This window comes from Bos indicus, chromosome 24, assembly GCF_029378745.1.
Source record: "Bos indicus isolate NIAB-ARS_2022 breed Sahiwal x Tharparkar chromosome 24, NIAB-ARS_B.indTharparkar_mat_pri_1.0, whole genome shotgun sequence".
NCBI lineage: Eukaryota > Metazoa > Chordata > Mammalia > Artiodactyla > Bovidae > Bos > Bos indicus.
Window position 1 is genome coordinate 53,267,517 of NC_091783.1, and position 16,920 is coordinate 53,284,436.

Here is a 16,920-nt window from a genome sequence, read left to right on the forward strand (position 1 = left end):
ATTGAAATATATTACTTCCACAAATGTCATGTTTAAATATCCATATATTCATTTACTTATTTGTAATTTTTAATTTTGAAAAATGTTAGAGATATAGTACCATAAGCAAAAAAAGGAGTTGACGATTTAAGATTAATGGTGACATGTACGAGGCTAAAAATAATACATTATCTTTTATTTGCATGTACTTTTTAAAAAAATACTAGGTAAATGAAAAATATTTTCACTGAAACCTAATTGTGATTTTATAGTAAATCAATTTAATAATAGTTATTTTATAGTAGGAATTAACTTATTCTTAAATCTTTAAAGTCAGAATAAGTTAAAAATGATCTGATATTAGCTAATATTAACCATAAATAGTCCTGTATAGGATTTGGATTCAATGAGCCAATGCTATCTGCCTTGGCAGGTTCTATATCTAATAAATCTTTTTATGCTCCCCTCCCATGAGCATCTAGGACTATGCCTTGCCTGTAGTAGGCACTTAGTATATTTTGAGTTGAATTATTATCAGTTTTATGCTCCATTAAAAAATTAAGACCTCTGGGATTGAATAGTAGTTTATATCTTTGCCTTTAAGTGACTTTTCATCTTCCAGAGTCTAATTAGGTAGCTCTTTCCCTTAATCAGTGCTTATGAAATTCACCAAGTTTACTAAACGCATCTAATGTTTCAACTACAGCAAAAAGCCCTTTGGACATGAGAAACAGTAATAGTCCAGTGTTTCATCTGACAACTTGCGATTCCTGCCTTCAGATGGCAGGAGAATCTTCTGTTTTTAACGTGTTATTTGTGGTGAATAATCTGCCTGCCAGTGCAGCAGATGTAGACTCCATCCCTGGATTGGGAAGATCCCTAGGATGCGGAAATGGCAACCCACTCCAGTATTCTTGCCTGGAGAGTTCTGTGGACAGAGGAGCCTGACAGACTACAGCCCGTGGTATTACAGAGTCTGAGGTGACTGAGTGACCGAACATGCACACGCATTTATCCAATTTGCCCATAAAAAGGCTTCTTGAGATTTAAAAGACACACTTTAGAGAACAAAAACACAGAAGCACACAAAATGATATTTGATTCCCATAGCTTTAAATAAAGAGATCCCAGACTCATCGACATCCCGGAAATGAGTTTTGTGTCTCTTTACTGAAGAGGTGCCAGAAGTCTTAAATTACCATGAATCTAATCTTGCTTGTTGATGATATCAAGTTTCTTTAAAGCATTTCCTGTTGGATTTGTTAAGAATTACTTAATTTTATTTCATGATATCCATCTAGTTATAACCAACAAAATATTAACTGATGTCAGTATCCTAGATTATGTGAGTAGAATGCTCAAGTTTTCAGGTGATCTGTTACTTCAAAAGTATTTTGAGGTCCTTTATCTTACACAGAGCTCTAACCGTATGACATCTGATATTCTTCAGCATATTGAAATTCACTGTGTAATCAATAGCCTCACTGAGTCTAAAGGGTGCTATACCCATAGAGATTTATGTTTAAGTAATATATGGATGTGCTCAAGGGCTTGTTTCTGCATCTTCCCACAAACTAGCTGGGAGAGTAAGAAACTTCATTAAAAAGACATTTGTCAGGATGCTAGAGGATAGGAAAAATCCTCCACAGGCTATGTACCTAATTTCCAGCCAATACAGAATGACTCCCAACAGGAATCATTTATTGCGTTAGTGGCTTAAGTGATGGCACTGTTAGCATCTCTTTTGGCTGACTGCTTTGCAATCTAGTTGCTTTCAGATGTATGAAAAGGCATCTTAATATTCATAGAGAACTTCTGTCTCACTTCATTTCTTCCAACCTTGATCTGGCTGTGTCCTGTGGGCAAAGCTTATTGAAACCCCAGATGTTTCAGAGTTATAGAAACAAGGTACTTGGGGAAAGGGTTAGGCTTATCGATGTTTCAGTCATTGCCCCCCAAAATGTTTTCACAATTGCTTCTTATTTCATTCTTTTTTAAGTCACTCAGTCATGATCAACTCTTTGTGACCCCATGGACTGTAGCCCATCAGGCTCCTCTGTCCATGGGATTTCCCAGGCAAGTATATTGGGGTGGGTAGCCATCCCCTTCTCCAGGGGATCTTCCTTACCCAGGAATTGAACCTGTGTCTTCTACATTGTAGGGGGGTTCTTCACCATCCAAGCTACCAGGGAAGCCCAGTCACCACCATTCCTCCCTGCCTTACACACAGGAACCTCCATCCTAATTCCCACTTGTTTATATACCCAGAGTCATTGACCAGCAGATTTTAAACATACAGATTTATCCTGGAAACAGAATATAATGTGATTGGATTAATTTATCAATGCTTGTTGGAAACTTAACACCCTCATTTCAGCTCTGACTTGACACTGAAAGAATTTTTTTTTTTTAATTATGAATGCATGGTCTGGTAACAAGACTTGTTTCTTCACAGTTCTTTTGCAAATAAAATAAGCTCTTGGAAAAGCTGTAGTTAAAAGCGCTAACTACAGAAAGTTTGGTATGCACAGGAATGTCACAGGAGAAGAACTTGGAAGTCTTCAAAAAAAAAAAAAAAAACCTGTACATCTGACAAAAACAGCAAGTGTTGTCCTAGCTGGCTTCCCTAGCTGGCTTCCTCAACATCACCCGCTGATGGTAACCAGTTTCAGAAATCACACTCCAAAGTGAATAAAGAATTATCTGCACTCTTGTGTTTATGTAGAGATTCAACTCCCAAATGTTTTTTTTTTTTTCTAATAGATATTCTGGAACTCAAAATCTAATCAAATTATTACAGTTCTACACACATACCAATAGAAAAGGAGATTTACCTGTGGTGGAAAACTATTAATTAAATGTGGATGATAGTGTAATTCCTTCTGGTTAAACTGGCTCAAGTTCTCTTGTAGACTACTTTTATAATTGTTGAACACCTGTTAGAAGGCAGTGTTTCCAATAATGTGATGCTCAAGAAACCTTGTTTCTTAGTGTGTTTGTAAGAAATAGTCAGACCATGTGGATTGTGACACCCCCCTATTCTTTATTCCATATACAATAGTGCATTCTCAGGCACCTACTTGTCATATAACACAAAGACAACTCAAGGCCCACTTACAAGGCAAAACGTGCTGTCCCCTTGTAAAGGAGTAATGCTAATTTGCCACAAAATCATGTCCGGTGGGCAACAGTGTAGACTAGACCCCTTGAAGCAAGGAGTGGGTGGGCTCTGTCTCTCTAGCAGCCAACACTCCCCTTCCTTCTGCTGGGAGATGTTCAGGACCCCAACACTTGGACTAGCAACTGATGTTGTAACTGCTGGTGGCCTGTTAACAAGGATACTGGAGGGAAAACAAAGAGGAAGTGACGGGTCAGCTTTTCAGTGAGGAACTGAATTTAGCTTGTTTAGAAGAGTATTTTCATGACAGATTTTTCTCACACATAGAAAATAGCATTTTCTTGCAAAGTATAATGGTATCACTTTTTTCAGGCTGTCTCTGAGGTAGATGAAGTCATCTTATTCCACTGTTTGTACACTTTTAAATACTGTTGTTGTCTGTTTTGTTTCACTTGTGTTTCCGTGTTATAGGTCCACTAACATTCTGATACATTTTCCCAATGAACAGGTCGCCATGGAGATGGAAGTTATTGGCCAGTTGATACGAATTTGATTGATAGAAGCACTCTGAATGGTATGTATATAAATTAGGTTCTATTGGATTAGTCATATTAATTAAAATGGTTAATTCTAGCATGTCTGAGGCAAATTTTCTGTTGACTGCAAGTGCCAATATCCTCAAACTTAGGGTTTTAGTGGGGATAATAGAAGCATGAAATTATTAATAAACCTGGAGTTTATTTCACCAGGAGACAATGGCAATGAGAGCTGACAAGTACACAAAAGAGTCAGTTAGAAAAGCCTAGACATAGAGAATGTTATAAATGATGCAGGGCTGTTAACTGTCTCCATTTGAAAGTACCCTATGTATTTGAAATATTTCCAAAAATGAAATTTTATTAAAGAGAGGTGATGTCAAAAGTACAGCAAGCTGAAACCCATTCAGTTTCATAAACTGAAGTTACTAGGACTTTTGGAAGAGTCAGAGTGCCAGGAAATTAAGAGGCAATCTGTACAGACAATTGAGAAGGAACAATTATTTCCTCACAGTTTCCATCACTGCTGAACAAGGTTATGTATGTTACAGATGAAGCAAATGTAAGCCATGAACACAGAACAATATATTTCTTAAATGGTGTGTCCTAAAGAACACTAATCTTGAACAGAAATGCCCAATGGAACAGCTAAAAATACTGGAGGCACAGTAAAATTTGAATTATTTCTAATTGCCTAAGAGCTGAGGCAAAGAAAAATATTGCAAGGGATTACCATCTCAATGTATGCAGGCATCTCAATGTACATATCCATAGGCAACTAGAAATAATTCAAACTTAACTGAACCTCCTGTATTTTTAATTATTAAATCTGGCAAACCTAATTTTGGATCAGTACCAAGTTTAAAAGTTTGGTACTGACTATTTGAATTTGCCCTTCAAAAGAGAATGAATTCCCTAATCAAAAAGAAACCCTAGCCCAAATTTGACATGAACAGATAAGTCAACAGATAAGAACTTTTCTTTTCATAGAAGCCAGACTTCAGATGAAGAGAATGACAGTAACTGAGAGAAATGCATGTCATTGTATTTTTGTTTTTACTATTTAAGATTCCTAGTGAGAAATATAATTGTATTTAAATTTGATCTGATATACATTGTCTCACAGGAGAGAGTCATGAAGATAAAACAGATAAATGACATCCAATGATGTTGAGCCATTTTAGATAGCTTATTGGCATTATCCCTTCTCAGATTTCTGCATCACGTAATGATGTTTTAGGCATTTCCTATTAAATGAATGGGATGAACAAAGCACCTGAAACATTTCTAGAGACGCCACTGAAATAACTATTACAGGCTACATGATTAATTAAGGTGATTTGATAACCTCAGAGACATAGATGGTAGAGGGCATGCTTAATCTATTTCCTATTCTTTTTTTTGCTATCCAGGAAATGATGGTAAATATTAATATGTAATTTGCCTTTAGCTTGTGCTCTTATATGCAAGTCAGCAAAGGCATTTGAAAACTCTACCTTCCTAATTAAAATGCTGCCAACATCTTATACCATAAGAAGAGGGTATATTTTCAAATTATATACACAAATGACACCTTGACTGATAAAACTCTAACACCGCCCCCCCAAACTTTGCAAAGTAGGCTGCATCAACAAGAACACTTTAGAATCTTGAGTTTTTGAACCTCACGTACAATAAAAATTTCATACATCTCCTTATGCAGTGACAGAATTATAGAGGTTTCCTATCTCTCCTTTTACTTGCTGGATTCATCCTTCAAAGGATTGTAATAGAATAATGGTTTACTGTCAGAACACTCAAGCCAGTTGCAAATAAATTTAGAGCTTGCTAATCATTTACTTTCCCTTATGTGTCACTCTTTTAAAAACAACACTCTTGGAATTCAAATAAAGAAAAACAAAGCTATAGTTCATGTTTATTCTTGAAGTTGGAAGCCCTTAATTAAATTGAGGAAACTGAAGAGGCTTCCTAAATTATTTTCTGATGACAGGTAGAATCAAAGCTAATATGCAGTGATATGATAGTATTTTACTTTTATGATATGTTCAATTTTATGGTTCACCTTCTTACAGCAGGAGAATCTTCAACTTCTGAAAATGTGATTTTGTAGTTTATATTTGTCTGAAGGATAACAACAGTGAAAATTACTTCAATTCAATTGTTTTCTTGTGGGGGAAGATAAATCACCAATTATGTTGGTAGCTTTTTCCATAGTTTTCAAAATTAATAATATTGGTAAAGAAATCTACAAACATTCTATAAGAATGTTGTTATATTGACTTCAACCTTTGAAAACTTAATTAATTTGACAGATGTGATACTTTGGTGAAGCATTATTTTAAAACTAATGTTATTGATTAATTTTTTAGTACTTAGAATCATATTTGGTATTCTGTAAAATATGACATAAATGCTGTGGTTAGGAGAAAAAGCATTTGCCCTCCAGTTTTGAAAACCTTTGTTTATTTAACTCAATAGCATTTTAACTAATCTAAATAGAGTATATAGAGAAGCTCTTGCCATATTTGCATGAGATGGTCATTCTGAGGTTGTTAAAGTGTTATAGGGCACCCAACAGACACCTTAATGCCAAAAGAAAGGTCCAGAAATAAAATTTTACACTCAATTCCCTGATGTAAAGATAATTGGAGCATCTCAGGGGTCTCAAGTTCTAGTCTACAAGAGGCTCTGCCGACCTACTATCTTAGCTCAGTTCAGTTCAGTCACTCAGTTGTATCTGACTCTTTGCGACCTCATGAATCGCAGCACACCAGGCCTCCCTGTCCATCACCAACTCCCAGAGTTTACCCAAACTCATGTGCATCGAGTTGGTGATGCCATCCAGCCATCTCATCCTCTGTCATCCCCTTCACCTCCTGCCCCCAATCCCTCCCAGGATCAGGGTCTTTTCCAATGAGTCAACTGTTCGCATGAGGTGGCCAAAGTATTGGAGTTTGATGTTAAGGACCTCAGACTAATCCCAAACTCCAGGTACTAGAAGTGACTCTGTCATGGTTTAGAAATGTGTGAATCAAGTTACTTAAATTTTCGGATCTCAGTTTTCATGAGAACATAGGCAGTGTTCAGCTTGATCAGGATTTCTCAACCACAGAACTATCGCCATTTGGGACTGAATAACCTGTTTGCCGTCGGGCTCCTCCTGTGCTCCGTAGGATGTTTAGCAGCATCCCTGGCCGTTATCCTCCAGGTACCAGTAGTGTTTCCCCTCCACTCTGCTGGAACAACCCACATTGTCTCTAGACACTGCCAAATTTCCTCTTGCGGGGTAAAATCTCCCCAGTTTAAAAACCACTCATCTTGATTAGCAACCTCCAGAAGTAGTTACAAGGTACATGGGTCCCTTGAGAAGCTCTGCGAAAAAAGTTTTCCGTTGTCAATAAGCATTGGGAAACTCATTTGATATTGACTTCTCTTTGGTCAGGTCCCCGCCTTCTACCTGAACACTTAGAGCACTAGTCTTGAGAGAGCATCTCTGCTCACTGTATACCCTTGATTCAGTGATCTCCACTCCCAGGCTTCAGATTCCATCGATAGGCCAGCTCCCACAGTTACATCTCTAACACAGACCTTCCAGCTGCCTCTTTATGATTCATCGTGAGACCTCAGTTCGAGACTGAACCTCTCTTCTTGCCCTACTGAGTCTGCCTGCACTTTTGCCGTCTCCCGCACCCTAGACATCAGGACTGTTGCTGAGGCCTGAACCTCCCTTTCTGTCCTCCTCCATGTGCAATCCACCTTGTTCATTTCCTTACCAGCTCTATGGTTTACCTGTCCTCTCTGCTTGACTGAAATTGCCACCATCTCAGTTTAAGGGATCATCTCCTCTTAACCTGGCGAATACAGTATCCTCTTAGCTGGTCTCTGTTTTCCCACCACCAAGCCCTCTCCATGCAGGTGGAAGAGATATCTTCTTAGAACAAGCAAAGCCTGTCACTTTGCTGAAAACTCTTATTTGTAGCTTTACCAAGGATGATTGAATTGGATCTACAAGGCTCATACGATCAAGGTCTTGTTTATCTTTCCCGCCTCATTGTTTGGCATTTCCTGTTTGTTCCCAATGTTCCAGACACACACACTGTCTGCCGTTAGTTCCCTCATAAGGGAACAAGAACTAACTCCTAGCAATACTTTAAAATTCAGCTTAAATGTCACTTCTATAATGAGGTTTTTAATGACCTCCATCTTCTGTCAGTGACCTCGTATTATATCTTCATGTTACATCTTTTTACATGAATTCTTCTTTAAAGCACCAACTGTAGAGGTAATATATATATATATATATATGTATGTGTATATATATATATATATATATATATATATATATATATATAAAACAGTGAATTGAAAGCAACGATTATGCCTCTATTTTTTGGGAGGTGGGGATGAGCAATCACTATTCTAATTTGGGAATTATTCTCAGACTGCATAATATATAAGACTATGGCATAAAAATTATTATGAAATCATATGTATATATGTGGTCCCATAAATAGATTTTAGTGGTTTCATAATCTGGCTGCTGTTCCTTCTCTCCTCTTCCAGAAACATATCTCAGAAATGGAGCTTTTGCATCTCTCTGCTATTAGCTATGCCTTGACCCCAAGTGAGAAGAAATCTGACATTCTGTTCACATCACTATGATGCACATGGGGTACATGTTTCAGGAATGGAAGACAGAACATTTAACACATAGGAATTTTTTTTTTTTCCTTCTCTGGTCCAAGCAATTCCTATTTACATGATCTTAAAAAATATTCACCCAGTGTTACTGCCATGTATGACTCAAACTAAGTTTGTCAGAAATGGTGAACTGTTAAGTTTAAATTAAAGTAATAAAATCCATGAGCTCCCCAAATGCCTCCATTGTAAGTTGTCATATAAAAGGTTAATTTATACCAATCAGTTAATTTATTAAGAACAGAAAGGGCATATTGAGGTACAACTGAACATGATTTTTTCAATTGTAAGTAAAACTAACAGAAAGTTCTGACCTTTCATTACTCACCTCACTCCTTTGTCATAAAGGAAAAAGTTGCTTCAAGGAAACCTTATTTCTTTCGTTTATAATCAGAATTTTTTAACAGAAAGTACTGTGTAAAGACTTGATGAATTACCTGCCCCTGAGATTCAAGTTATATTGGTAGCATTTATTTTTTTCCAATAATATTGAGTCAATAATAATTTATTTAAAATTAGGTGACTATCTTTTCAAGAAAAACCCCCAGTGATTCCTAGATAAGTTATCAAAAGATAGTGTTTCACTTTTGAGACAAGTGCTGGGTTATTATATTCACTTGTGAAAGCAAGTTACTATATATTTCACATTGAATATTATCTACAAGCTTTCTAGAAAATTTGGAGTTTAAAAGTCCACACCAAAAGTATACCGAATGGTATGGTAGATTATTAAGTTAGGCAAAATTTTATTTAATATTTCAGCAGTATAGTGATATTATAAGCAATTACTTTGTATAGGGCACTGAGATAATTGTTTTGCATGTATTTTTTTCTAATTGTGACAGTAACTACATACAGTAAATATTATTTCCATTTTACAGATATAGGCATAAAAAAGCCATTTAAAGGCTCATTAGTCATGCTTGTTTATATAAACAAATTATCATTCTGCTATTTTCACTTAAATATTGTGTGCCATGAGGTACAGTTGCAAAACAGGAAAAAAAAATTATATTAGAGCTTTATGGCACTCTTTCTAACCCTGTGGCTGCTTTTAAGTAGGATTCATGCACCCTTGACAGGTTGAAAATTAAATGTGCTTTATAGATAACTGCTTTAAAGGAATGGAAAGTGTGAGTGATGGGTGTCAAACAGTTTGTCTTTCACAGCATCAAATAAATAATGTTTTCTCAGCCTGTTCTTATTCGTGTCATGGTGGAATTCTTATCACCCAAAGCAGCATGCTTCCCGTCCTCCCCACTTTCTATTCCGTATGAAAGCTTAATTATATTTTTTCATTGAGATATAATTCACATACCATAAATTCACCCTTTGAAAGTACACAACTCAGTGGTTTTTAGCATTTTCACAAGGTTCTACCACCATCACCACTATCTATTTCTAGAGCATCTTCATTACTCCAAAGCAAAGCCCTGTACCGTTAAGCAGTCTTTCTCCAATCACTTTTCCTCACGTCCACTGGCAAACACTCAGCTGCTTTTTGTCCCTATACACTTGCCTATTCTGGATATTTCACGTAAATTGTTGTTTAGTTGCTGAGTTGCATCCGACTCTTTTGCAACCCCACGGACTATAGCCCACCAGGCTCCTCTGTCCAGGGGATTTTCCAGACAAGAATACTAGAGTGGGTTGCCATTTCCTTCTCCAGAAGATCTTCCCAACCCAGGGAATGAACCTGAGTCTCTTGCATTGGCAGGTAGACTTTACTACTGAGTCGCCAGGGAAACCCACAACTTCACATAAGTACAATCACACAGCATGTGGCCTTTTGTGTCTGGCTGCTTTCACTTAGCATGACAACTTCTAGGTACATGAATTTTGTATCATGTATTAATATTTCCTTTTTTTATGACTGGATAGTATTCTATTGTATGAATATATCACATTTCTCCATCCATTATTAGTTGATGGCTCTGGGGCTTCCCACTTGTGGTAATTTTGATTAAGGTAGCTATGAATATTCCTCTGTAAGTTTCTGTGTGGACTTGGTTTCATTTATCGTGGGTGGATAATTTAGATCTTTCTTGTCATTTTTTCATTGCTTTTTTCCCCCCTAGCTTCAGGAATGCCCAGAACAATAGGAACTCTGAATCCTTAGCCAAGCGTGATATGCCGTAGGCTGCCACATGTCCTTAAACTGATCTCCATTTGCCTGTCTTTCTCCAGAACCACCCATTGGCAAGATGCACCCCCCACACGGCAGCGTCACTCCTCAGAAGAACAGCAACCTGCTTGTGATCATCGTGGTCACCGTGGGCATCATCACAGTGCTGGTGGTGGTGGCGGTGGCCGTGATTTGCACCCGGCGTTCTTCAGCCCAGCAGAGAAAGTAGGTAACAGCTAACTGCCAGAGGAAAGTCACTGTTTGACCTGAATGCCATTTTTTTTTAATGTTTAATTTTTTGGCTGCCACTGGTCTTAGTTGCTACATGCAGGATCTTTACTTGCAGCATGTGGGATCTTAGTTCCCTGACCAGGGATCGAACATGTATCCCCTGCAATGGAAGCATGGAGTCCTAACCACTGGACTGCTAGGGAAGTCCTGAATGCCATCTTTTTGAGTTAGATTTTTTGATGTCTCTCTTTCTGTGCACGTTCATGACTCACCATGCATTCTTTATCTCCTCTCCTCACCTGGGCAAAAATCTTGCCTTTTGTCCATTCCAGGCTCATAAAAAAATGGGTGAGGAAAAAACTTGCAGACATAATAGCAGAATCCACCTGGACAAACACTTTGCACTTCTCTTTGATTTTACCTCTTTTTTTAAATTTTGACTGCAATGGGTCTTCGTTGAGCGAGCTTCTCTCTGGTGGTAGTGTGCAGAAGCTCAGCAGTTGTGGCACATGGGCTCTCTACTTGTGGCACACGGGCTTCTCTAGTTGTGGAATGCCAGCTTAATTGCCCTGTGTGGCATGTGGGATCTTAGTTGGCCGACCAGGGCCCAAACCTGTGTCCCCTGCATTGGAAGGTGGGTTCCTGACTGCTGGGCTAGCAGGGAACGCCCTGATTTTAATCCTTGAGACCAGATTCTTACGTTCAAGTGAGAGTAGGTGTTCCTTAAGTAACGCTTAGAGAATGACCTTCACCATGTCCCTACTTATGACTCTCTCTACAATTATGGATGAAAGGTTGGAGATGTGTGTTCCTCTAAAAGTATTGATTTATCCCTTTTGACGTGGAGGTTCGTAGGCATTTAGTCAGTGCCTGTCACGTGAATGACTGAGTGCAGAATAGTTACAAAGTCAGTATAGTTACAATGCTATGGTGTGTGTAGTTTGGAGGCAGCAGTTAGGATGGAAGCGAGATTCCAGAAATTCAGAATGATTCAGATTGCCTGGCTCTGGTTGACTTTCAGAAATTAAAAATTTTGAGGGTCTTAAAAAATATTTTCATATAATGCACCTCTAGGTAATAATAATATATATGAGAATGATACATCAAAGTACAAAGTTTGAAATGGAAAGGAGGTTTGATTCAGCTTATCGCCTCCCAGCAATACCCTCTAACCAGCATATTAACCTTGTACCAGCCAGTTGTGAGAATCAGCAGTAATCTTCTGGTTATTTTATGCCTCTTTGTCTGTCTGCTGCTGCTGCTGCTAAGTCGATTCAGTCATGTCCGACTCTGTTCGACCCCATAGACGCCAGCCCACCAGGCTCCCCCGTCCCTGGGATTCTCCAGGCAAGAACACTGGACTGGGCTGCCATTTCCTTCTCCAATGCATGAAAGTGAAAAGTGAAAGTGAAGTCACTCAGTCGTGTCCAACTCTTTGTGACCTCATGGACTGCAGCCTACCAGGCTCCTCTGCCTGTGGGATTTTCCAGGCAAGAGTACTGGAGTGGGGTGCCATTGCCTTCTCCCTTGCCTGTCTAGTACTTTTCAAATTCAGCCTAATATGGTTTTTCTCACCTGTGCTATTCTCACTGGATTGGCTATAATAGGCTCTTCCCTTCATTTTTGTTTGTTTTTGGCCTGAGGCATGGTGCTCTGCATGCCTGAGGCATGGGCTCACAGGTGGCTGGTGTGACAACTATATACAACATATATTGCTAGAGAAAGATTCTCTAGCAAATAATTTTCTGTCTTCCCTGGCAAATACCTCTGCTTTTCTCTCCTTTTAAAAAATCCTATGATCCTGTTTATTGATTTCTACTGTATTTTCTAGCATTTTTAAGTAAAGTATTTAGTAACAATACACAGGAAGATTTCCATACTGTAGAAAGTAAAATAAAGATATAGAAGCAGTCATTGCATTTCATTTATTTAGATGGCAAGTCAAATTTTATATCCGGCTGCGTTCATTTGACTAGACTGTCTTGATGCTGATGATAGCTGGTGTGCTGATCCATTGTTCCCCAATAGGAAACCAGACAGAGTGAGATTTACAGAGTAGGTCTCCTGTGTAAGCTTTCAGGGAAGTCTTAAGGCTTCCCAGGTGGTTCAGATGGTAAAGAATCTGCCTGCGATGCGGGAGACCCAGATTCAGTCCCTGGGTTGGGATGATCCCCTGGAGAAGGGAAGGGCCACCCACTTCAGTGTTCTTGCCTGGAGAATTCCATGCACAGATGAGCCTGGTGGGCTACAGCCCATGGAGTCACAGAGAGTCAGACAAGATTGAGCAACTAACACACACAATCACACACTGAGCTTCTACAGTGCTGGGCACGTAGTAAGCCTCTGGGGGGAAATCACGGTGACTGAGTAAGTCATTGAACAAATCTTGGTCCAGCAATCCCAGGAAAGGGCTTTTGTAAACAAAGCACAGTGGAAAATCAAAGCCTCAGGTGTCTGAGGCAGGGCTCAGAAAGATTCACTGAAATGGACGCAAGGAGGGTGGTGGTTTCAGGCCTTACTTCATGCCAGTTTTAAAAACACGGAGGCATTCACTAAAACTAATTGAATGAACTGAATCCTCTGTAGCGTGGTATTTTGTCTTCATCATGGTCATCGCTGTGAGAAGAATATCTGAGAGTCTTATTGATTAGATGAACTGGATTCCTGAACCTATCTTGTTTCTCCGCAGAGAACGCTAGTCTTCTCCATATTACAAATATGGGATTTGATGCTATTTTGAGAAACTCTCAAATTGTCCGCACCCTAAGCACTTTGTTAGGAGCTTAAAGTTTTTTTTTAGGAAGAGAAGAGGCTGAACCCTGGAGTGGCTTGTTTATATTTTAATTTACTTTTTTGAATTAATTAATTAATTTGGCCGTATCAGGTCTTAGTTGCACGTCGGGGAATCTTTGTTGCATCCTGCACGGGCTCAGGAGTTGCAGTACACGGGCTCCAGAGGACAGGGGCTCAGTAGTTGGTGCACACATGATTAGTTGTTCCAGATCATGTGGGATCGTTTTTTAAAAACTTAATTAACTTGTTTATCTATGGCTGTACTAGGGGCTTCGCTGGTGCCTGGGCTTACTCTAGCTGCGGACAGCGGGCTACAGTCTGGTTGCAGAGCGCAGGCTCTTCGATGTGGCTTCTCTTATTGCAGAGCATGGGGTCTAGGCACACAGGCTTCGGTAGTTGTAGCATGAGAGCTCAGTACTTGTGGCTCGCAGGCCCTAGAACACACAGGCTTCAGTAAGTTCAGCGTGCGGGCTCAGTAGCAGTGGAGCACAGCCTTAGTTGCTCTGTGACATGTGGAATCTTCCTGGACCAGGGATCAAACCCATATCTCCTGCATTGGCAGGCAGATTCTTATCCACTGTACCACCAGGGAGGCTGAGCATGTGGAATCTTAGTTTCCCAACCAGGGATCAAACCCCTGTCTTCTGCATTGCAAGGTAAATTCTTAGCCACTGGACCACCAGGGAAGTCCCTGACTTGTTTTTAAAATTAGGAAATGAATGAAAGAATAAATCACTCCATGAATGATTGAAAGTCTAAGGAAAGTTAATCTATGGTTCCTATGTTACTGTGCCTTAGGTTTTTCCTCACCCCATCTCCAAAGTCTCTTAATATTTACTTGGCATCTTGGTCTCTTTGTTTGTATGTGTTAACAAAGAAAAAAACACTTCTCCTTTAAGATATTTTTGAGTTTTAATTGAGCTTTTCTTGATTTTGTTGAGACCCTCTCCCCATACCACCACCATTGAACTTTGTAGAACAAATTATATAATGCAGATGAAAGCAAAATCAATTCTAATTTGAAACAGAAATAATGTCCATTACAGGCCTCTCAGAAATGGGAGTTTAAAGTGATTAATAAGGTGAAGTAGGAAACATCCATGGGCTTCTTCAATATTTCTTTATCTAGAACTGCTGGAGAATGTAAATTGTCTTTGTGTTTTATTGGAGGACTTGAATTATATCCAAATGGATTTGGAGCATATTTTTGTGTACTATCAGTAATACTTCATTCACGTTAGTGTCTACACATTTTGTTCTGTGATTTATATAATGATGAGGTAATGAGCTATCTTGTCTGACTCATATTCTAGTTGGTAAGGTTTTATGTTATAAAATAGCTAACAGAAGTTAGAACCCAAGTTTGAGTTCTGATTATACCACCTCTGTAATTAAGTTAATGGTATTTAATTAAACCTAAATGAAGACCTAATCTCTGTCCGTTTCCTCAAATAAAGTGAAAGTGAAAGTTACTCAGTCGTGTCCGACTCTTTGTGACCCCATGGACTATACAGTCCATGGAATTCTCCAGGCCATAATACTGCAGTGGGTACCTCTCCCTTCTAGGGAAGCCCTTCCTCAAAGAAGTGGGAATAAATACTTTCTATCAATTCTCTGGCAAATCCCATGAACGGAGGGGCCTAATAGGCTGCAGTCCATGGGGTCGCTGGGAGTCGAACACAACTGAACGACTTCACTTTCACTTTTCACTTTCATGAAGAGAAGGAGATGGCACTGGAGAAGGAAATAGCAACCCACTCCAGTGTTCTTACTTGGAGAATCCCAGGGACGGGGGAACCTGGTGGGCTGCTGTCTCTGGGGTCACACAGAGTCGGACACGACTGAAGCGACTTGGCAGTAGCAGCAGCATCAACTCTCTACCACCAAAATTCCGCATGGACTACTACTAAATTATAGAATCTCATGGTAGCATTTAGATTCAAATTCACATGAAATAAAAATAACTTTACATTTCTTTTTTGGTTACTAACTTAAAATTACACTACTTTGAAGAGACTTTCCTTGTACATCTTGACTTAGTGAGATTATAGTAGAATATCATAGTATGGAAATTTTATGTGTGTGTGTGTTTCCCTCAGTTTTTTTTTTAATTATTTATTTTAATTGGAGGATACTATAATATTGTAATGGTTTTTGCCCTGTATCAACCTAGATGTCCATCAGCAGATAAATGGATAAGTAAGCTGTGGTGCATAATATACAATGGAATACTACTCAGCTATAAAAAGGAACATGTTCGAGTCAGTTCTAATGAAGTGGAAAATTTGTGTTTTCAGGCTTAAATTGATGGGGGATTTAAGAGCTTTTTAATGAAGTAATACTATTTCCCTGGCTAAAATGTAGAACATTTATTATAAGTTAGAATGTATCTGTAGATACTAAAGGCAAAATATTTGACAGAGCGACTATCCTGGAAATTCTGGACACATGACTACCACATGGACACATGGGTAGAGTTGTCTGAATACATTAAATTTAAATGTGTACTACAGTCTGGAGTAAAATGGGTGCCCAACCAATTTGGTTCTTACCCATTCACATCCCCAGCAGACCAATTAAAAATGAAGAAAGAAACTCTTCTTAGAGTTACAGATTATCTGCAAAGTTAGGAACAGATAGCAAATAAGGAGTCAGTAAAGAAACCTTGAAATATTTCCAAGTCAATAATGACAAATTTTTATTATTAACATCAAGTGATTACTATGCATAGTGTGTGATCTACAAAGTAACAAATCTGCTTACTATTAACTCGAGACAAAAATGTTTCTGCAATTTCCCAGGGACTTCCTGGTGTTTTAACTGTATCTGTTACCATTTAGTCCTCTCTACTTTTCAGTTTTCTTATGTGCCATGCCCCAGCACATGCTCCTTGCTCCAGTGATGCAAAAGCCATGTCATTTTTTCATTCATTTTTTATTTTTACTTATTTTTTTATACATCATGAAATGATGATTACATGGGTTTAGTGAATATCCATCATCTCATATAGATATAAACTTAAATAAATAGAAATAAAATGTCCCTTTTATGAGAATTTTTATTTTTAATATAAATTTATTTATTTTAATCAGAGGCTAATTACTTTACAATATTGTATGGGTTTTGCTATACATCAACATGAATCTACCATGGGTGTACACATGTTACCCATCCTGAACCTCCTCCCACCTCCCTCCCTGTACCATCCCTCTGGGTCATCCCAGTGCACCGGCCCCAAGCATCCTGCATCATGCATTGAACCTGGACGGGTGATTTGTTTCATATATATTATACATGTTTCAATGCCATTCTCCCAAATCATCCCACCCTCTCCCTCTCCCACAGTGTCCAAAAGACTGTTCTATACATCTGTGTCTCTTTTGCTGTCTCACATACAGGATTATCATTACCATCTTTCTAAATTCCATTTATATGCATTA

General features: G+C 38.6%; 1 protein-coding gene across 1 annotated transcript in view; it reads left to right on the forward strand.

Moving 5' to 3' along the window:
* The window catches only part of DCC (DCC netrin 1 receptor), a 1,293,116-nt gene that overhangs the window by 1,173,197 nt on the left and 102,999 nt on the right, over positions 1 to 16,920 (forward strand). Inside the window, exons 22-23 of the mRNA XM_070779092.1 lie at positions 3,606 to 3,671; positions 10,519 to 10,681. Of these exons, the coding sequence (XP_070635193.1) occupies positions 3,606 to 3,671; positions 10,519 to 10,681 (229 nt within the window). The remainder of the gene's footprint in view (positions 1 to 3,605; positions 3,672 to 10,518; positions 10,682 to 16,920) is intronic.